This window comes from Pholis gunnellus (genome assembly GCF_910591455.1).
Source record: "Pholis gunnellus genome assembly, chromosome: 14".
Classification (NCBI taxonomy): Eukaryota; Metazoa; Chordata; class Actinopteri; order Perciformes; family Pholidae; genus Pholis; species Pholis gunnellus.
In genome coordinates, this window is record NC_136541.1 from 1,798,715 (window position 1) to 1,821,522 (window position 22,808).

General features: G+C 43.7%; 1 protein-coding gene across 1 annotated transcript; it reads left to right on the forward strand.

Annotated features, from left to right (window-relative positions):
• The first annotated feature begins 387 nt into the window (after nt 1–387).
• Nucleotides 388–22,188, forward strand: ranbp9 (RAN binding protein 9). The gene is made up of 14 exons (XM_079173050.1): nt 388–1,004; nt 3,586–3,697; nt 5,123–5,175; nt 7,722–7,889; nt 9,191–9,213; nt 12,433–12,617; nt 15,047–15,159; nt 15,497–15,605; nt 15,761–15,915; nt 16,067–16,214; nt 16,798–16,919; nt 17,116–17,267; nt 17,370–17,481; nt 18,537–22,188. Exons 1-14 carry the CDS (start codon nt 788–790, stop codon nt 18,665–18,667), a joined length of 1,800 nt encoding a protein of 599 aa, XP_079029176.1. The 5' UTR covers nt 388–787; the 3' UTR covers nt 18,668–22,188.
• The last annotated feature ends 620 nt before the right edge of the window (nt 22,189–22,808 follow it).

Here is a 22,808-nt window from a genome sequence, read left to right on the forward strand (position 1 = left end):
ACTTACAGTAAACCCACTTAAAGGAGTCAACCCAAAATTATCCAATAGCAGGACAGACTAGAGCACATTTTGCAACATGACCAATTACCTTAATTATACTGTATGTTAAACATTGTAAATAGGCATAACACACATTATTTTGTAATGAAAATAAAAAATAAAATAAAAAACTGTTAACAATATTACATGGCTCTTACAATGATGAGTGTATACTTTGACTCAGTTTCTGTCCTGTATTAATACAACATGTACATTCACTGTTTTGTGTATTTATGACACATTCCCATAGGAAGTGAGCGGTGGCTGCTCTCAGCCAATCAGATTAGAGGATAACGCTCCGACAACAAACAAAAGATCTAGGCTAGCTGAGCTCATTATACCGTCTCTACGCTAACGTCAGTGCTTTACTTTACGCCCAACGACGATTCGCTCCTCTTGCCTTTTATAACGACTTTCCTCGGATCCAGTCCCCCTCTTTAGTGTCTCTATTTGTGGCTCTTTGCTTCAGAGCTAATGTCAACTTGAGCCCGATCGCTTTTTACCTTTTGCTGGCCAAGCTAAAAACGCGTTAGCCAGGTTAGCTCCTCGGCTAACCAGGTTAGCTTCTTGGCTAGCCAGGTTAGCTCCTCGGCTAACACAGCTCTGGCTGCCATCAGTTAGCCAGTTAGCTTAGCTAGCTTTGCTAACCCTCCCTTCTTTTTTTCTTTTTTTAAACGTGACACTGACGGACACAAGTGTCTCTGGCTTGTTGCTGACTAAAAACGAGAAAGAAACTCTGGCGGTCGCCATGTCCGGACAGTCGTCGGGCTGTGGGTTTCTGATGTCGGTCGTTGTCCACGGAGATTCCGCTCTGAACGACCAGGAAAAGGAGCTCAACCAACGGCTCCGACGGCTCTATCCGGCCGTTAACGAGACCGAGACCCCGCTGCCACGGTCCTGGAGCCCGAAGGACAAGTTCAGCTACATCGGGCTGTCTCAGAACAACCTCCGTGTGCACTACAAAGGTATGACGACACCGAGACGCACTTTATTATTATTGCTCAAAGGCTAACCGTCAAGCTAACGTTAGCTTAGCTTGACGGTTAGCTGGATATCAAAGCTAAAAACAAAGTAGGCTAGTGGCTTCATCAACAACAAGGCAGAGGACATCTTGCAACAAGACCAGCTGGCGAGGTGTATCCACAGCCAGAAAAAAAAGACATACTAGCTCGTTAGCTTAGCATGAAGCTTTCACTCAAATATAAAACACATTTAATGTATAACCATCCATAAGCAAAGTACATCTCAGGCTGGTTTTAGCTCGACGTGAGTCAGGTAATCATACCGTTGTCTTGTTAGCCAAAATGGACATTAGCTAAACAGCCCTTTAGGTGATTAAATAATAATAATAATGATAACTTTATTTATATTTTACAAAGTGCTTTGACAGACAAAAGCAGCACAAGTAAATACATAGTAATAACAGAAAGCTCAGTGAGACAGTTTATACGATGCAGATAAACTAAGACATAAATAAAATAATATATTTAGTAAAATCAACAAATATAAATAACCCAGAAAAGCGACGACGTCACATAAAAGCCAGTCTGTAAAAATGTGTTTTAAGAAGTGATTTAAAAGAGATTACTGATTCTGCGAGACATATCTCCTAAATGACAGGAAACACAGTGTCATCACCAGTAAGTAGCTCCAGTTATTCAGAAGAGTCGATGGATAGTTTTCCAGTGACGTGGTGACGTGGTGACATGACAGGTGAAGGTAGACCTCAGATGTTGAGGGGTTTAATATCTAGACTCTAATCAAGTGACATTCAGGTTGACTAGTTGTTCAGCGAAGCTGTCAGGAGGGTTGTTTTGGTGTCGGCCTACAAGAAAAGGAGAGTTAAAAGAAGAAGGTGGTGTAACTGTGCTTCCTGGGTGTGTTCTACTATCAACGTACTCTCCTCCTTGTTACAACCAGAATGTTCTGTGTCCTTGAATTGTAATTTATTTAATTGGGATACTTCACTCGTACTAGAGCTGAATCAATTGATCGTTTGAGTGAGTTTTTAAAGCAAAGATGCGACAATTCACCAACTTAATTGCAAATATTTTCTGGTTTTCCTTGTATTTCCTTAATAAATTGAATCATTTTGGGTTAATTGTTTGTCCTGTTGTGCTTTGTAAAATTGCAATGACATCAAAATCATCAGCTGATTAAAGTGATTAGAGCCCAAAAGAGCATCACTGTGAGGCAGGGAATGGGAATAATTGTTTACATCCATAACTACGCAACATATGCCGATAGAGTTGTGGAATCCCGGACTACATGATGACTTTTAAGGATCTGAGTTATGACTAGTTGAGTCATGGATTAATCATTAGCCACTTTGGTTATTTATTATCCTAATCATTAAAGTCTTTCATCAAGCACAGATGCCAAACATCTGTCAGCTCCAGGTTGTTGTTGTTGTTGTTGTTGTTGTACTTCTTGCCTGAATGTTGTATTCATTCAAACAATTGTAGTTTATCTTCATCACTTCATTTTCCAGATTTGAGTGTTTCTAAACAATATCCAGATCGCTAATTAAACTTTCCTCTTGACTCCTTTTCTTTTGTAGTTTTAACTCATTTTTTTTGTAGTCCGCATAGTACAACACCAAATACTCAAATACATTTTTTATCTACAGTAGTGAGAAGCTTAACTGGTTTCTACTCAAAACATTTGGATAAAATGATGCAGTCTTGTTTGGGTTTTTCCAGGATTCAGTTTCTTCAACTTCTAAGTAAACAAACTTGTTTTCCACAGAAAAACAAACTCATTTAGCTGACATTTAGTCAGATATTACATCAGTGGTACTCTTTATTCAATGACTCCGTACTTCCAAACCTGATCATGACATTCAGAGCTGTATTAATAACAGCAGCCTAGCTGTCCACGCATTGTAATAACTTCAGACTGCTGCAGTTCTGATATCTGACCTCTAATATTACTGCCGACAGCTCTGCTCTGGAGCAGCTCGAGCTAACGTTAGTTTTACGAGCTAACAGGATGAGACGACAGCAGATCCACATTCAGAGCGTTGAGGCTGAGCATCTTGAAACCACTGACACCAGCTACCGTGTGCTGTGTTTGCCTTCAAACTGTTGTCTTTTTACACCTCAACGTAGGTTGTAATACGTTTTTTTAATACGGAGGAAATAACTGTCCGGTGTGGTCAACGTTACCTTTTAGGTTTAAGCTCAAAAAACACAAAACCAGTGGTCAACATAAGGAACCTTTCCTTTAAAGACTTGACTCACATCGAGGTTTGTCTTCTGCTCCTTCAACACGTTTGTGATCTGTGTGACAATGATTGAGGGTTTAGTCCTCACAACCTTTGTGCTAAAAATCGACATTTATTCCTGCTTTGAGTTAAAGTGAATCAAAATGGACGAATAGAGGCCAAATCAGAAGTGGTGGTCGTCAGCTTAAGTAGCTGTAGAAAAGGGTCCGTGTGTCTTCGTACTCAGGATCATTCTATAGCAATCATAAAGAGGTATAGATACGGAGTCCGTGTATAATGACCACTTCCTCTTTGTGTCTGTGTTTCACTCTCACCTGAAGGTCACGGCAAAACCCCGAAAGATGCGGCGTCTGTACGAGCCACCCACCCCATCCCGGCCGCCTGCGGCGTTTACTACTTCGAGGTGAAGATCATCAGCAAAGGCCGAGATGGGTAAGAGAGCAGAGCATTTCCCTAACACCGCATCTGTTGCGTTATCGAGGGGTGGCCAGTGTCTGCGTGTTTCTCCCAGACTTTAGTCCAAAGTAAAACATCTGGAGATCTGCTAGATCGATCGTCCTAAACATCTGGATGAATCACAATGACTCTGTTGATCAGCTGACTTCATTAGTGCCACTGTGTTCCTGTTAAACTGAATTCAACAGTGGTCAGTGTTAGCATGCAACATGCTAGCATCCCATTCCTAACGCGCTAAATCTTCGGCATTATCGGCACGCTTACCTGGTAACGTGGTAATTCTGGCACGCTACACAGAATGTTAACATAGTAGCATGCTAATGTTAGCATTTAGCTCACAGCACAGCTAAGCTTTAAGCTAACAGACACTTAGCCAAATCTACAGCTGCACCGACAGCCTTGTGAGGTTGTTTAACACACTAGAAACAGAATGGGATGAAATAGAGGGACAATGTTTCTTGTTTCTGGTGAGTGATAAACTTGAGCCTAGTGGGGCCACCAGTGAGGTTATTGACTTGTAATATTGTAACTATCATAACTAATAAGCTGCTCGTATGCAGGAGGTGAAGAGTTCCTCAAAGCTTAATCTGGAGACTAAGAAAAGCCCAAACGAGTCTAATCTGGGTTTACATGCAGCGTCGTGGCTGCTTGTTATTTAAGACATGAACTTTCTTCTTTTTACCAAATCGACATACTGTCACAGCCGCGCTTCTTTTAATGTTTTTATGGTAGATCACTAATCATCTAAGGAGACGACGATCGCCCACAGGAGATTAGCATCCGGTTCTCTTTCCATATCTGAGATTATAGGATGTGTTTCAGCATGCGGCCGTATTGTGACCGCTTCAAAAAATCTAATCTAAATGCAAGCAGCTTCTTCCACTCCTACATGTGTGTGAAGGCTGCTTTTAAGTAATGCATTGCTAACTCTTTAAGATGTGGGAGTTCATGCGATACAGGCCCTGTACAGCAAATACACGTGTTTTATGAATTCATATCAGTAGACTGCACAACACAGAAGAATCTGATGAAGTGATTTAAACTCTTCACGGGGCTCGAGGTCACTTTGAAGTCTTACAGTGTGACAGCCACAAGTCACATGGCGTCATTAGTTAGACGTCTGAACACTTTGATGATCATAAATAATAAATTCCCACATTTAATTGGATTCTGTGGTGGTGGTGTTTGTGTAAGAGGTCGAACGCAGGAAGAACGATTCTAAAGTGTAATTAAATATTTAAACAAGCCGCAACATTTTGTTCCTTTTGGATGTGAGTATTATGACGCCGCAGGCTGTTAATGTGGCTGCAGAGGATTCTGGAAGATGTTATTGGTTCGGATACTTGTCAACAAGGCGTTTTTTTACCCGTCTAATCAAACTCTCATCCCTCTGGTCCTCAGGTACATGGGCATCGGCCTCTCGGCTCAGGGCGTGAACATGAACAGACTCCCTGGTAAGATGACACTCTGTGTGCGTTTGTTTTCTCCACAATGTTTCATGGGCGTAGTGAGCATGACCTGTCTGTTTCTAGTGTATTTATATATATTTATATATAGCGGAGATCTTTTGAACTGTTTGTGTGGGCGTCACTTTGTCTGATCTGTCTGTTAGAGACGTGATCCTCGGCTGCACCGTGTGTAGGTGTGACTGTGAGGGAGACACTGTTCATTTGAAGCAGTAATCTGAGTCTACATGCTTGTTTTCTTACTGTGGGAGACGCTGATACAGGAAACGAGATTGTCTACTCGTGTGTGTGATTTATAGGAGTAAAGCAGCGTTATCGCAGTGTGTATCGGAGGCAGAGTGTGGAAGCTGGAGCCCTGCACAGCATCAGTGGAATATGTGGGTGTGTTCTGAGGGCGGGCCTTGATATTCATATTCAAACGGAAATACTTGAGTGACATCTGGATTAGTGGTTGACCTACATGGGTTGACCAATAGCAGATGCGGATATTAAGAGAGCTAAAACGCTATTTTTATATATATTTATGCAAAATTCCTGAACATTTCTTCAACAGTTGTCTGAGTTGTCCCTCGTGAGCGCAGGCATCGGTGATTATCTCAAAATGGCCGCTAATCTGGATAGAAGGATGGCCTGTTATTGATGTTTAGTAGGAAACTATTATTGTATTAGCTGATGGAATGGACTGAAAAAGGCAACACACACCAACAGGGTATGATTTAGATTTGACATTTATTATAATCGATATGTTTGGCCGATATTCTTCCATCACAGATTATATCGGTGTAAGTATCAAGAAATGAAAAGCACAGAAAGATTAGTTTGAGGTGCTTTTAAAAAAGCTGCGTGTCCATTACATTCGACTTCTGTACGTTTATAATTAAATTAAATTAAAATAGAAAGGTTGACTTTTTGGGAAATGTATTTATTTGTTTTCTTGCAGAGAGTTAGTTGAGAGGGTTCACTCTCATGTCTTGTCGGTTACATTTGAAGCTGCAGCTGGCTAACTTAGCTTAGCACAAAGACTGGAAACGGGTGGAATTGGTTAGCCTGGCTCTGTCATGAGGTAATCCACCGACCTGCAGCTCTAAAGCTCACTAGTTAACAGGATTTATCTCGTTGGTGAGCCGAAGTGTCAAACTGATCTGTGCTGCACCATTTCTTGGTTTCCTTGCAATAATATTAATGTAGAGTTGATATTAGTGCTCAAAAACTAGTATCAGTCAGACTCAAGACAGAATATTAATAGTTTTGTTAAATAAACATGGTGTAAGTCACTTTTAAGCAAAACAAGATTACAAATACAATCCCCCACCACACTAAGAAAGGCGTGCATGCTAGTTCATTGAGCATTGACACGTCGCCGTTAAGACAGCGTTGGTAGATGTTAGCTCTGCTCTCCTCAGAGGTTATCAGGCCCAACAGGAGCTCCACCAGGCCGAGAACTGGACCCGCCCACGAGCCCCCGGTCCCTCCGCACGAAGATAACAGAACTGCAGAGTTGCCAGCTGATGGATGTATGCTAATGGACTGATTGTGAGGAGCTGGTGCTAAACGGCTTCAGAGTTTGAGTTCTCTCCTCCAGTGAGGGTCCAACTCTGCAGCTCAGCAGTGACTCACAGGGTTCACAAGTTAAAACAGACCTGAGGTCCACCGAGCTGCAGCAGAGCTTCTTCTTCCTGAAACTCTCAACAAACGCGTCGTATTACGTGCGTGTTTTTAATTCTCTTGATGTTGTATGTGACTGGTATGTTGGAGCTTTTTATATCCACATTTCCAATAAATTGGTGTCAAAGACAAACGCAGGATTTGAAGACTATTTGTGCTTTATCCTCACAGCAATTCATATTTTCTCCGGTTATGTTTAGAGTAGAGAAACATAGATGATCTGCAGTCTGCAGGTGTTTGACTCGACAGCCAAAGAAGAAAACGAAGGTCAAAATGCTAAAAAACTATTCTGAGATGATCTCCAGCTTTCCGGAAAAACCTGAATGAGCCGTGTCTTTCTTCAGACAGTGAACACAACAAGCAAATTCTAGTGATTGGAGAGACTGACTTTCTAGGTTCAACTACCTCGGGGTGACCCTGAGCAGTCAGTCACGTGTCCTACAGCGTGAAGTGTCGTTGAGCAAGGCATCGAACCCCCCGGCAGGTGTCTGCTTCTTGTTGTAGATCTCTGTACACCTGTATTTCTCAAAGCTGTGGAACAATGACAAAGCATTTCTGTTTTGGACTCGCTACGTTTCCATGTTTTTAAACCCCCCAAAACACAGTTAAAGCATGAGTTTGATTGCTCGGGTTGCAGTGACGTCATTAAATCCAGTCGTTACTTTAATATTTGTGGTCGACTGTTTCTTGAGACAGTGCAGGATCCTAGAAACTCTCCTTCAGCATTATTTTGACTCCTAGACTTTGACTCCAATGTGTTTTATTATTATTGTGTGTGTTGTTTTCAACTGTAGTCCAAAAATGAAGCGTCCGTTGTGATGTTCACACCTTTCCACTGCGCTCTGATTCTGACCCCCCTCGTCCTTCAGGCTGGGACAAGCACTCGTACGGGTATCACGGAGACGACGGGCACTCCTTCTGCTCGTCCGGCACCGGGCAGCCCTACGGACCCACGTTTACGACGGGCGACGTGATCGGCTGCTGCGTGAACCTCATCAACAACACCTGCTTCTACACAAAGAACGGCCACAGCCTAGGTGAGGAGCACCGAGACCGCGGCCAACACAGTGACGATGCCTACGTTGTATTTTAAGGGCCTGTGTGTTAACCTGTGGGACGGTATTGTCAGTAAACAGCAATAGTGTGTCGGTATTTACTACCAAACGGGGAAACCAGGTAGAGAGAAATGTCTGAGAAAAAATCTGAGAATGTGTTTATGTGCACTGTAGTAACCCTAACCTACTGGTTAACCCACATTTACATGTTCCAATGAGGAAGACCTGGGAGTTTTTTTACTTGCTGCTCAAATATCTGTGAATGTTATAAATAATAGGGATGGGACGATATCGGATTATTTAGCGGTAAAACACTCACAATGAGTTGATCGTGATGAATGGAAAAAGCCGTCTAGCGTGCTGTGATTGTGGAGCAGTGAACAGTAGGTTTATTTAAAGGTGTTTATGACGCCTAAGACGCAATGCAGATACAGACCCGTGGAGTGGGTCATTAATGATGATTAAGAGAGATATTATAGTATAGAAGTCTATGAGAAAATGACTCTACTTCTCTCTTGATTTATTACCTCAGTAAACATTGTAAACATGAGTTTATGGTCTCAATCTCTAGTTTCAAGTCTTCTTCAATACAGCATGATGTTCATTTAGTAAATGATGGTCCATTTAGAGTCAAACAGACCATAAAGCAGGGGATGCTTTAGGGGCGGGGCTACACAGTGATTGACAGGTCTCTACCAGAGACGTATACAGCGTCTCTACGTCACTCCTCCTCAGTCCAGATATGGTCACTTCCTGTTCACTGGTTGTGAAAAAAACATGGCGACGGCTGTAATCCAAGATGGCGGGTGACGTTGCGACGACAACGTGCACTTCTTATATACAGTCTTTGGTCCCATGCAATAAGAATATTAAGTGCCGTTTTAAGAGTTTTAAGCATATTTTGATGATTATCTGGTTATTTTGTCCAGGTTAATTGTGTTCATATCGTCCCATGCCTAATAATAAATATCCTACTGTTCAACTGCGGAAAACTGCTATATGTAGACTTTAGAACATTGTAATGAGGGCGTACGACTTAGAGTCGCCATCTATTCTTTATTTTTCTGCGTAAGGAATGCGGGTTCTCCTGAATCATGCCTCGCTCGTTTACATGACGCTTAAGAAATCAGGTTACTGCAGAAAGATAACAGTAACCAGATCACCTCAGTGTGTGTGTGTGTGTGTGTGTGTGTGTGTGTGTGTGTGTGTGTGTGTGTGTGTGTGTGTGTGTAAATAGAAAGGACTCTGCTTAATGCTGTCACTTTCTCTCTCTCCCTCTGCAGGCATCGCCTTCACAGACTTGCCCGTAAGTACCCTCCTGTTGTCCGCTCCTGTCTGGTGAAGAAACTCTTCTTTAGTTTCCATAATGAATCAGGACTGTAGGACGCGAGGCTGTCGGACGCTCTGCAGACGGCAGTCAGAGTGTTTCCACTGTGTGAAACGTGTTGGAGGGCTGGAACACTTGTGAGGGTTAGACGTTAATGATCGATGAGTTGTGAGTTCTTTGGATATTATAATGGTAATGCTCAGCGTGCGTGTTGTACAGTCTGTCCTGTCTGCTTCACCGAGACATAGTTCAACTTAAAGCCCCTTTTTTTACATTATTTCTATGCTGACGATGTGTTCTGTTATTTTGGCAATAATCCATCATAAAGGGGCAGTTTTTATTATCCTTTTATTTCAATTTTAAACCATGGTTTTTGAATTAGATCATATTTCTTATCTTATATAGCAAGCAAGCTAATATGCAGCGTTGATGTAGCTATACGCTGTGCCATTTCACTATTAGCTAGCAAAACTTTAGGGAGAGGTGTCGTCTGTCTGTTTTTATCATTAGTGACCTTCAATTTGAAGCAAAAACACATATTACGCAACAGTAATGACTCCGTTATCTTGTCATTTATATAAAACCTGTTGTACTGTACCTGCTCAGCACCAAGCAGATATAAAAGTGTGCAGCTAGCTGGTGATGACGGACGTGGTCGAGGCAGAAAATTAATATTTAATTTCGCTCTGTGTCTGCTAATTCGACATGTTGTCGTGTTAGTCAAAATATAAGGCGATAACGTGTCCGCGTGTGTCGGCTCGTTAAAGCCGAATCAAATAATTACTTCATTAGAAGTTTAACTGCTACTTAAATACAACTTTGACTACTCTTGGTGTCTGAACAGGACATCCCTTGTGCTGCTTTGTGTCTCACTCCCGTCTGCTTCATTACGTGAGCGGCTCCCACACCAAAGGGACATTCATTCTAATGGGATTCATGCATGTATTAACCACAGCAAGATGTGAGGGAGTGGGGGGGGGCACTTTGCTGTTGCTTGGTAGCGAATGAATACGGGGGTACGGCCTGTTTTTGAAGAAAATAAGAGTCTTAGCCACAACAACAATAATCCATTGAGCAGCCAAACAGGCTTGGCCGTGAGCCAGACATTCATGTTCCTTCACTGTTGTGCGTCACCTCGGCACAGCTGACCTTTGTGTTTATTGGACCGTGACAAAGGGAACTCTTAAGACACACACACACACATACTGTTCTTATGCGGACTTTAATCGACTATTTATTCCCTGACCCTTAACCTACTCCTAGCTCTAATTTAAACCAGTTCCTTTACCCTGACATTTCATAAACCTTCACTGTTCTGCTGTGTTCACACTAAACGCACATTTTTCGTGTGACGCGGTGTCTTTAGAGCCTGTCAGCGTTGAGATTCTCCTCCTGTCGTCACTGACGTTGTTGCATCATAAATGGAGGAAATCCTATTGTTCACCCAGAGCTCTACAATACCTCATGTTAGTGCAGAGACCAGACGTAACTATGTATGAATATATGTGTATAACCCATATGGTACAAACAATAACAACGCTGCAGTATTTACGCTTATATGACGTTATGTTGAGTGTTGATGGAGCTGCTACAATGTTAGCACAGAATAGCAACAATCGATCCAAACTCCATTCAGAAAACAAACATTTTAAAAGTTATTTAATTATCGTCTTGCGGAGAGAACTAACAAAACATGAATTCAGACTTTTAAAGAATCATTATGTAGTTATTTCTGCATCTCTTTATGTCCGTTTATTGTAATCAAATCACAGCAGAATCAGTTTATTTTGGGTTCCGCTGTAGTAAACCGACGTGTGTCTTGCTAGACACAGTGAATACATCTCGGCGATGATTCACGGAGCTCCTCCGGATGATGTTATGAACCAGACCCGACGGCGTTTAGTTTCCCGGGATGTCTGAGACTTCCACAACATGAACAAAGCAGCAATTGTGGTTATCTCTTCCATGGTTGATGGTGGAAATAAATGGCTTAGTTGACTCCTCCTCTCTAGAGCGAATGACGTGAATAATCACAAGTGATCCCGCGATCAAACTCTCGCGAATTCGCTCTGCGTTTGGTGTGAACACGACCTTAGACTAGACCTACTTTTTCTGGGGTTTTTTTAAGACCAGTCCTAACTCCAGTCTTACTCGACTACGTCACACAATCAACTTTTTTGTTTTGTTTCTAAGATTGTAAACTTGTGATATTTCAGTACCAATCCAAGAACAATCTCTCACAGAGTCCAGTGCCTCCGTGATCAAATCTGTGCTGTGATTAGGTTGGTAGGACGGTGGAACAATGAACCCATAGAAGCCTCCTCGCCTCCTCGTTGTGTTTATCTCCTCGTCCTGTCATCACAGATGTTTCCAGGGAACAAGTCCTACTTGACCCTTCTGGGTTTGGCATGCAACACGTCAACAACGTGCACTTTTACCCGTCATGTGTGTCGGAACGCATTTGGAAGCTAATCGTGAAATAATATGTAATTGGTTAAATATTTCCATAAATGCCTCTACAAATCAGTTTAGGGTTTGCAGAGATGTCTTTTTGTTTTGTCTCGCTGCCCAGATTTTAAAGTTTTGGATGTCTTTGTTCTGTGGTGGTTTTTAACAAGAGCCAACTGTTGTTTAGCTGAGTTTTGTTTTGGATTTCGTCAGATGATCCGACAGCCTTTGGAAAAACTGATAGCTTATCCACTGCACGAGTTTGATTGACAGGTGGTTCCATCCAATCCCCTGCCAAGAATCTTTTGAAAGTGCCTCCTCAGTTTCCCAGTGTCGGTGTGTAAAGAAACCATCTGGTGCGTCAGGTTAACACTATTGCTCTGGGTCGCATGTTCCTTCATTACATAACAAACGAGCCAATCAGAGGTTTGTAAGAGAATACAAATAGAAACGTCTGTATGTGCCAGAACCTCCGTTTGTTAGCCGTTAGCCTAGCTGCTAGTGTTACCAGCTCTTCTCCTGCCGATGTAAACATGGATTTGTGTGACATTATCTGGGATTACTTGCCGTTCACATGCGTTCCAATCGTACTTATTTTTATTGTAGAATCGAGCTTGAAGGGATAGTTGTAGACAAAAGTTTACCTCCTTGGATTTCCTGCTTTCCTGTTATTCCCCCTCTCATTGTTTCCTGTTTTGATTCATTGTCCAGATTCCTAATTCTGTACTCTCCAATCTCCCTCCGCTGCAGCCCAACTTGTACCCGACCGTGGGCCTTCAGACTCCGGGGGAGGTGGTGGACGCTAACTTTGGCCAGCACCCCTTCGTGTTCGACATCGAGGACTACATGCGCGAGTGGAGGACAAAGATCCAGACCCAGATCGACCGCTTCCCCATCGGAGAGCGCGAGGGCGAGTGGCAGTCCATGATCCAGAAGTAAGAGGATCGTGAAAGTGAATTATTCTGGTGTAAACCTGTGCGATGCATGTTTAGAGTCTTCATGGTTACAGGTGCCGTTCTTGTCTCTCTCATGGTTAGCAGGTCAGCTAGTTGTTGGTTATTAGTCCACTCAAGTAGAAAGTCTCGGTCCTGATCCGTCGACTTTAACTTTCTTTAAAGTTGGGAGCACGCGACACATTTCTGGAGGATGATGGATTTCAAAATAATCTCTGGTGCAAAGTTATCCACGGTGAATGGCATCGTTAGGATCTAATCAATACTCTTCTTGGTTCTTTCTGACTGTTTATTGAGTCTGTGATTTGTGACGAGTCGTTAATGTTTGCTGACGATACATAACTCAACATGCAACAGGCTGCGTATGAGTGCTACAGGTCAAATCTTCTGTAGAAGATTTTTGGACACAGGAAACGCATTAGGAGCATACGATGTGTATAACTCCACATTAACACATTGAGTAACACATTAACAGTGTTCAGTTGTCAGCCAGCGTTGTAGTTTTGATAAAAACGGTTGTCAACAAATGTCTCTTGTCATATTTGTTTTTTTTTTTTAAATGAACCCCGAATACCAGGTCATTGGAGCCCAACCTCCGGCTCATTGTGAGCTGACTGCAGGTTGTGGATTCACTGCGGGTTGATTTCTAAATGTGTTTCTGGAATTCAACCCTTCAAACACGCTCTGATGATGATGATGATGAGGAAAAGGGAAAGTAGTGGACGCTGTAGGTGACATGACGAGGATGAAGGCCCAGATGGACCTCTTCCCACATCGGAGAGCAGGAGCCGTGATGAGGAAGTAAAAGCTCTCCATGCCATACTCTGAAGGGATTAGCTCTCTGTTGCTATGATTACTTGTCCTGAATGGATTTAATCTCCATTTGATGGAGGATTGGGTTTGCGGGGCGGAGTTTAGGGAGCCACGGCCTGTCGTCTCACTGCGTGGGATTGGAAACAGGAAGTTTCTGTGCTCGTGTCAGACTGGTGGATGTGGAGTGAAGCAGCAGTAACGTGAGGACCAGACCTCTCTGAAAACACTGCTGGCAGCGTCGTGAGATTTTTTAGAAATGTCTTGTGTGCAAATGACAAGCGGTCAAGAAGAGGATTCATCCTTTAAAAACGCTGTTGCATTGTGGGTCATCTAAGTACTGATTCGGGAGTCAAACGCACCTGCACACATACTAAACATGTATCATTTATCTTACACACATTCTTAAAGGATAGTTCCAATTGCAAAATGTTCAAACCAATGTGATATTAAGCCAAACACCGGACCGGTACACCAAATGTTCCCACTCGGTGTCACACTTGATTTAACAGCAGTTCCCTCAGTGGAACTCAGACTGTTTATAAGAGAGAGAGACGGTGTATACGTCTCTGGTAGAGACCTGTCAATCACAGTAAGCCCCGCCCTAAAGCATCCCCTGCTTTATGGTCTGTTTGACTCTAAATGGACCATCATTTACTAAATGAACATCATGCTGTATTGAAGAAGACTTGAGACCATAAACTCATGTTTACAATGTTTACTGAGGTAATAAATCAAGAGTCATTTTCTCATAGACTTCTATACAACCAGAGGAGTCGCCTCGTGGAATATAATAAGTCTGTGTGTAGCAACTCCAGTCCATTGTTAGCGGTAATGTACCTCTAAACTGGTTTGCCAACCGCCAGTAAACACTAAGGAAGAAGCGTAAAGCGGCAACATAATCTGTTTTTCAGCTCGCGTCTTTCAAAAGCTTCAAATCCAAAAGGTTGCCTCATTGCCACCGTTTTAGTTCTCGTCCTCTCCCACCGAAAGTTGATCACCTTCAGGTTGCCGGCCTCGGCAGTACATTTAGCATGGCCTGTTAGCCACTAGTGGCTCCGCTATAAACAAACATTATTCACGTTGTCATGTTGCTTTTAACTAACGCGACACAATTTAGATTTAGTGCTGCGACGCTACTTTTCAGTTTGCCAGAGCGTGTCATAAAGTTAAATTGCCGGTTAATTGCTCAGATTTGTGAATGCTGACGAGCAGCGAGACGGCAGAGATTGGAAACAAGCCAACCGTTTAGCCACGAACAGGAAAACAAAGACAAACTGTCCATTGACCATAATTTTTCCTGCACAAAGAGTGGATTCTTTGAGACATTTCAGGTGTGCTCCCTGAGAGTTTGATCTCTAAATGAAATGCTTTAAGTAATTTGAATAAACGGTTTGCTTGTTTATGTCCCATGACTGCTCGTTTTTAAAAACTTCCTATTCAAAGAAACTCATAAATGAACCGTGTTTCCTGTTTGTTAGAGTTGATGTTTGTGTGGCGGATGAAGAGAAGCTCTTATCTGTTCAGTGTAAAGGTCTGAAGGATTCCTCCTGCTGCTGCGTCTGTTCACCGGGAGCATCTTTTTGTGTTTGTGTCGTCAGGATGGTGGCTTCCTACCTGGTGCATCACAGCTACTGCGCCACGGCCGAAGCCTTCGCCAAATCCACAGACCAGGCCGTGCACGAGGAGCTGGCCTCCATCAAAAACCGACAGAGTGAGTCCTTCCCTGTTGTCCCCTTTCTAAATAATGCCAACTTCCCAAAAAGTAAAACATTTCAAACCCATATACTACCTGTGAAGTTACTGGGCTAGAGATAGAAAATGGACACCACAGAAGAAGAACGTTATTACTTTCTCTCTGACATGCAAATGTCATTTTTGTTTTTGAATAATATGGCCATAGGTTGACTGTTTTTATTGTTTACATTGGCTATAGTACAAACATGTTCAAGTTTTTTTTTGGTGCCAGGCCAGCAGACAGACAGCCTCCCTATTGGAAAGACAAGGTGTCACCTTAACCTCTTGTGAACATGTTGACTGTTGGTTTGCAGAGATCCAGAAGCTGGTGTTGTCGGGTAGAATGGGCGAGGCCATTGAGACCACCCAGCAGCTCTACCCCAACCTCCTGGAGAGGAACCCAGACCTTCTCTTCATGCTCAAGTAAGACCAGGCTGCTGCTTATAGCACACTTTCTGTGCATCTTTGGCTTTATTTAAACTGACGATGGTGATTATATTCCATCTTTGCTGAATCTCTCTCTTCTTTTTATTTCCTCTGTCTCTCCTCTCCGGCTGGTGTTTTCTTCCCTCCCTCAGGGTGAGACAGTTCATAGAGATGGTGAACGGGACCGACAGTGAGGTGAGGTGTCTGGGAGGTCGCAGCCCAAAGTCTCAGGACAGTTACCCCGGCTCCCCCCGGCCCTTCAGCAGCCCCAGCCACAAAGCCAGCAGCTCCCAGCCGTACCTCCCAGGTACAGTCCCGCTGTGACCACTTCTGTCTTTGCTGCTAGAAAATCAAGCTGCAACTTTTTTAAATAGCAAAGCGTGACAATAATTATGTTTAATTTAAGAAAAAGCCACTTGTTAAAGTCATGTCCATCTTTCCCTCTGCTGTTGTTTTAGGGTTTGACAGTAACTGCTGTAATGGTGTGACGTCTAATAAGAGCCACAGCTCCTCCCCTCACAGTCACAAGCCCTGCCCCCCGACCTCTGGCTCCGCCCTGCCAGCGTCTGACGTTAGCCTCAACGGGAGCCAGCAGCCCATAACCAGGTACTGGGAAAGACGCTAAAACTAACATTTCATTTGCTTTTTTTAGAGCTGAATTTATGCTTTGAAAAAGGGCTGTGATTGGTACCAACCCCCCGTAGGAACTACGACACACACACTTAAATACATTAACTTCGATAGCTTAAACCCACATAGACGCTTTTACAGCTGACATGATGACATCATGGTGTTAGCTGGAGGCTAAACCTCTTAACTCTATTTAATAACATTCATTGCCTTAACGAGCGATTTAACAGCAGTCTCCTCCGGCGGGTCGAACATCTCCACTTTGCCGCAGTGATGCAGAAGTGTACTCCGGGGGCGTGTCGGTACACTGTGACATCACTGGTGGGTGTGGTTACAAGGGCGACGGAGCACACTGTGTACACCTTCACTCTTTCTCCAGGAAAGTAGCCCTCTCTTGACACAAAATCAGACGACCAATGGTAAAGAAACGGTTCGACGAGAGAACATTTTCATCCTAAATCTAGTTGACGCTATGACTTAACACTTAACCTTCATTGAGGAGGAGTTACTGAACTTCCTGTGAGCGGTCACACATCTTCTCCTCGTGTCCCGACCTCAGTAGCGACGTGGATATGGAGGTCGACCACTTCACCAACGGAGTGACAGAATCGTCCTCCAACGGTTTCCTCAACGGCAGCTCCAAACACGCCACCGAGCCCGACGACTGTGACGCCGACATGGGTGAGTAGCGTGGGCGTAGACTCCGCTTTAGAGGAAGACGATGTCATTCCTTCTCTATGAAATGTCCTTCTCTGAACCCTTTGTGGTAATCGGGGGGATTGCATATTGCCGGGTGAAGCCCCGCATCTTAATGCCTGTGCTGTAAATGTACCGTCCCGTCATTGAAACGTGCTGAACCGACCCCGCCGCTCTGCAGAGGTGGAGTCGACTCACTCCAAGAGGCAGCTGTGCGGCGGGAGCCAGGCGGCCATCGAGAGGATGATCCATTTCGGCAGAGAGCTCCAGAGCATGAGCGAGCACCTCCGCCGAGAGTGTGGCAAGAACTCCGCCAACAAGAAGATGCTGAAGGTAACGAATCACTCCCTCACACACACACACACACACTACAGAGTAGTACACGTCGTAGTATAAGATGTGGAGGAGAAAGTGATCTGCTGTCTCCTCCTGCAGGATGCGTTCAGCCTGCTGGCCTACTCGGACCCCTGGAGCAGCCCGGTGGGCTACCAGCTGGACGCCATTCAGAGAGAGCCCGTCTGCTCCACTCTCAACAGTGCAATATTAGGTGGGTCAGCCGTCCCGTGTCACAGAGAGGACCTCCCGCTAGCTTTAGTCCTGGGAACTGAAAGGTTCCTTCAGCTCATGGATGTCTGTGTTTCCATGGAGGTGAATCCAACCTGTGAAGGTTAGACGAGTATGAAAGAGCAACACGATGGTGGTCGTAGAGGTAAACACTCTGCAGTGTGTTTATCTGATTTATCCCCAAAAACTATACATTAGATAAGATGACATCTTTATCAATCTTGAATAGAATACAATAAGAGAAATAAATAAATTCAACTCTAATAGAAAAAGTTAAATACAACAACAAAGATTAAATACAAAGTGCATAAGAAGTGATCTTAACACCAGAGCCTGATGGAAACTAAAATATAAAGTAATATTGAGGTAGCAGAAAGTTATATTGCACATAAATCACAGTTGAGTGTTTTGGTTATTTATTCTAAACCGCTGTGAAACAATCAGAAAACATGTTTCTTTTCTCTCGTTCATCTCTCCTCCGAGCCGTGTCTTTTCTACCTTTCGTTCTCTCGTGATTTTTCTCTAAACTTATTTTAAAAAGGAGTCTGGAGGCCGACAGCAAAGCCATCAGAGCAAGAGGAATGCTGAAATGCTTCCTAAACCGATGGAGCGCTTCCTGGTTTTATGAATGAAGCGTCGGTGCGTGTTCGACCAATCGGTCGACGCGCATCCCTGCAAACTCCACCCCGAAAGTTCCTGTACTTTCAAAACATACTACCCACAGAACCAGTTAAACCCCCCAAAACTTAATTTAGACCCTGGTCTAAAGACGGTCCTAAAGGTTCCTCGTCCCTGCGGTGGAAAAGGGGCCGATGTTTGAATTTCACAACGAGACGCTCATGAAGACTTCAGACACGGTTCTGAGACTTATTTTAATGTATTTTTGTTTATTGTAAATTATCATCACTTAAAGCACACCGACACCATCATCACTCTCTGTTGTCTGAAGCCCTGACATTGTTGTCCGTCTCTCTCGACCCCCCCCCCCCCCCCCCTCTCTCTCCCCCTCCATTTTCTTTCCTTCTTTCTTCTCTCCAGAGACCCACAACCTGCCCAAGCAGCCCCCTCTGGCCCAGGCCGTGGGTCAGGCCGCCCAATGCCTCACCATCATGGCACGAACTGGCAGCGGCTCCTGCGCCTTCGCCTCTGTGGACGATTACCTGCACTAGCCCCATCTACACACACACACACACACACACACACACACACACACACACTCTGAGGACCTGTCCAGAAATGTCTCCTCCTCCTCCATCAGTGCCGTCCTATTCTCTGAAGAAGAGCTCCTTCTGCACTATAACGAGTAGTAGAACGTGAACCACCTCACTCGTTCACGAACACCTTCTGAGGATCAGGACTCATTTCTGGGCACATCTTTAGAGTGCTAACACACACACACACACCATATACATAACAAATACACACACACACACCACCTCCCTCTTCATCGTAAATATGAAAATACGCCTCCACCTTGGTTGGCCTCGCTACTCCCCCCCTCCCCCCCCCTCCCCCCTCCAGCCCTGCGAGGCTGCCGTCTGCATTATCGTGACCGACAGCGGCGACGCCGACCGAGAGTAGCCGACTTGGCGGGGGCGGGACAAACGCTGGTTAAATATAAATGAATGAATAAATAAGAAAACGACAAAAAGAAGACTGACGAGTGACCCGTGACGTGGTCCCTGTAAACCGAACCCACCGGGCTAAACGCGCTCTCATGATGACAACGAACGAGGAGGCGGCTGATGCTGAGAACAGGACTGAGAGGTCCGTCTCCACCGAGCGCTTAGGGATCGCCTACCCTACCCCGTCCCCCACACACACACACACACACACACACACACACACACACACACACACACACCTCCCCCTCCCCCTCCCCCTCCCCACCCTCACTCACTTCAGGACTTCGGCAGAGATCCGCGTGTGGACTTGGGACTTTGAAGAAGCCAGAGAGAGATTCTGCAGAACTCGACTCAACGTTCCCCGTTTTTAAATCATTACTTTTCTGTTTCTTCACGGGCGGAGTGGAGGGGCGGTGACCTGGCTCTTGTTTTTGTTTTTGTTCATTTTTAGTTTCTCCAGGTTTACAAGGCATCGTGCAGACGATGATTATTATTATTATTATTATTATTATTCTAATTCTCATTATATTAATTATTGTTACTTGCATTCACAGTATATTTGTTGAGCGCCAGCAAGAGCAAGTTCCACTTATTATAATAAAGGTCCCGATCCCACCGATTACAGCGTGTGTACATGTTAACGTTTATATATGAATTTAACAAAATGGAATTATATCAATAGAGTGAGATATTTAGTTATCAAATGAAAGGAAATAGTTGAAGAAACAACAACAACACACAATCCTTTAATGCTTTGTACCGACGCCAGTGACTCGCTGGGTCGTTCGTAGTCTGTACAAGTTTTTACGTCTCGTGTTTTGTTGACTCCAGGGTTCCTACTCAGGGAGGAGGAGGAGGAGGAGGAGGAAGAGGAGGCCGATGTATCTGAGATCAAGATTATAAAAGTCCTGAAACACAAAAACATTTTACTACAGCCTAGCTAGTGGTAGTCAGTTATCGGGAAAGAATCCTCGAATGCTTCCAGACGAAGTGTCTGAAACCCTGTGTAGGAACCCTGCAGTGACCTCTGACCCTGCTTTTAATTGTCGTCCCCCCCCCCCCCCCCCCTCCCCAAACTGCACAGCAGGTTTGATGCAAACGTTATTGATCTTTATTTTCGTATCGATGTCTATGCTAATCAACCCACAAAGAACTCAGGAGCCAAAATATCCCTTTGTTCCTCCTCCTCGGTTTTAGAATAGGACCCCCCCCCCCCCCCCTCACGGGCCTCGATCACAGCTGGACTCGTTTGTTTTTGGTTTAGCAGCACAGCTCAAGACTCAAACTCACGGTTCTTCTCACTTATAAGTGTGAGGAAAAGATCAGATTCACATGCTTTTATTTTTTCAGAGGATAAAGTATTTTTGGAGATATTTGTGGAAACAGTGTCGAAGCTTTAAGCCTCCGATTGGACGTTGCTTCAACTTGCGGTACCGACTGCAAGATATCATACTATTATAACGTTAAAGGTGCTATATATACGGGATTCAGAGCATTAATATAGCAGCAAACGGCTGTCATCTATGTAAAGATATAGTAGTTCTGTCTATCTGAGCAGAGAATGGCGTCACGCTCCCTCTGTGTGTTGTAATCCGAGCTTCTCCTTGCTTTGTTGACATAGCAGCGGGCTTTTAGTGCACGTTAGCACATGCTAGCTAGCTCAATGCTGTCGTTCTGCACTGAGCTCGTAGCCCACCCTCTGGTTCCCCCTCATGTAAACACCGTTAGCGCCGTTAGCTGCAAGCCCCCGGCTCAGCCGTCGCCATCTTGAGCTATGCTCCCAATCTCGTATGTAGCACCTTTTTAAAGCCCCTAGATGTTGATACAAGTTCAGTTTTTTCCCCCTTTTCAACCAGTCAGATTGGTGTTTATCAGTTATTAGCAATTTTAAAATGTCCGTCCCCTGTTGACAGCTTCAGAGTTTGAGTTCCACTCAAAGTGGAAGCGAGCAAGCTAAGCTAATTAGCTTCTACGCTGAAAGTGGAAGTCGGCTAGCTCGCTAACGTCAGCACTGATTCCCGCTCAAATGATACCTTTCGTATCCGCACGCTGTTCGTTCTGGATGATGCAAAGGACGACGTGTTGCTAGCATTAGCCGTTAGCGTTGGAACTCGTAACCACAGCGCTTCATATGTTACTGTTGGAGAGACTAATGTACGAGGTTCACGTTACATACATATTAGAAGAATTCACTAATGGGGGGGGGTGCTGCTGCTGCTGCTATCGTTGCAGAAAAATAAGTACTTTAATGAGTATTTTAATTTCAGTTGGCTGTAATGTCGGGTAGCAGAAGTGAAATTTGTCGTAGTTTATATTTTCAGTTGATTAAAGTCGACGTTGAGCGAGCTCAAGCGCTGGCTCACCTTCGGTTGCTCCCTGGTAGCATTTCCCCGTCTAGTTTATCATTTCAAAATGTTTCTGCTGTTTTTTTAAAAGAAGCATTAATGTATGAAAAGATCTACCCGCCATCCCTCAGAAGGAGGTCCTCCTCTGTCCTCAACAGGGAAAAGAAAACAAGAAAAACATTTAAAAAAAAAAAAAAGATTTCAGTATCGTCAACCGCACATAAAGAACCAAATACTTTAGGGAGACGACATCGCAGCCGTGTGTTTGACGTGTTCGTGCAGAGAAACACATCTTTTCCTCTAGTTGAGTTTATTCCCTCAGGAGGTCCGGACTTGACCTTTTCACGGCGGTGGAACCGAGCTTTTCTGTACTTTTTTTTTTTTTTGGTTTGTTTTCTCTTTATTTAATTTCTTTTCCCCGGATCACGAGCAGTCACGGCATCGTTTAGAAAACAAAACTTCTTAGACAAAGTGTCTGTCGTCTCTTTGAGTCTGGTCTGAACCCTATGCATGCCATAGTACAGTGGTGGTAAGATCAAGTTAGATGTCTCTTCTTTTTTGTTTCTCCTTCTTTTAGCCAGTTCAGTGTAATAAGGAAAGATGTCAACCAGTACGTTGTCCACTGATGACTGTGTGTCCGTTTGGAGAAGAAGAAAAACAACAAAAAAGTGCAATTTGTGTGAGGGTGAAAAGATTTATATTAAAAAATGACAAAATGATGATGATGGTGCTTGTGTGGATGCTGCATGAAGCTGAAGTCCTGTTTAATCCTGAGTGACGTCTACGGAGATAATCCTGTGAACACATGAAGCCTGAGAGTCCTCGTTCAGACCGCGATTCAAGGTTAACGATAAAAAGCTGTTCAAGTTAAGTCAAGAAAGTCTGAGCGATACTAGATTTTTGATCACGATAGCGATATAAATGGGCAAAAATAAATTCATATTCTCCCCAGGATTTACACCAAAGGGAACTTTTTACCGTTAAAAATAAACGTTCATGTTCTCTGGTAGACAAACTTGATTGTGAACATTAAAATTAACGAGCATATATTCAGCTGCCACGTTTTCATTATCAGCTTCAACATATAAGCCAATAGTGATATATTGAACATTAAAATGATTTTTGCAATAGAAGGTTCTAAACCTCATGAATCTGAAGGCACAAACCAGTTTACGTATTTCAAATGTTTTGAGTAACAAGACTTTCTATCCAGTACTAAAATAATAATCTGAAACTAATCAGATCCCAAAGTGTCTTCAGAATGCTTTAAAACATTTCATTGACAGTAAACCTTCAGCTGTTTAAGTTTCTGCTTGAAAAATAATCAAAAGTTGTTTTCT

Coding starts and splice junctions, on each gene's coding strand:
- ranbp9 (XM_079173050.1), top strand. CDS start 788: ATGTCCGGACAGTCGTCGGGCTGTGGGTTTCTGATGTCGGTCGTTGTC. Junction 5,176..7,721: donor GAACATGAACAGACTCCCTG/GTAAGATGACAC, acceptor CTCGTCCTTCAG/GCTGGGACAAGCACTCGTAC. Junction 15,606..15,760: donor GACCTTCTCTTCATGCTCAA/GTAAGACCAGGC, acceptor TCCCTCCCTCAG/GGTGAGACAGTTCATAGAGA.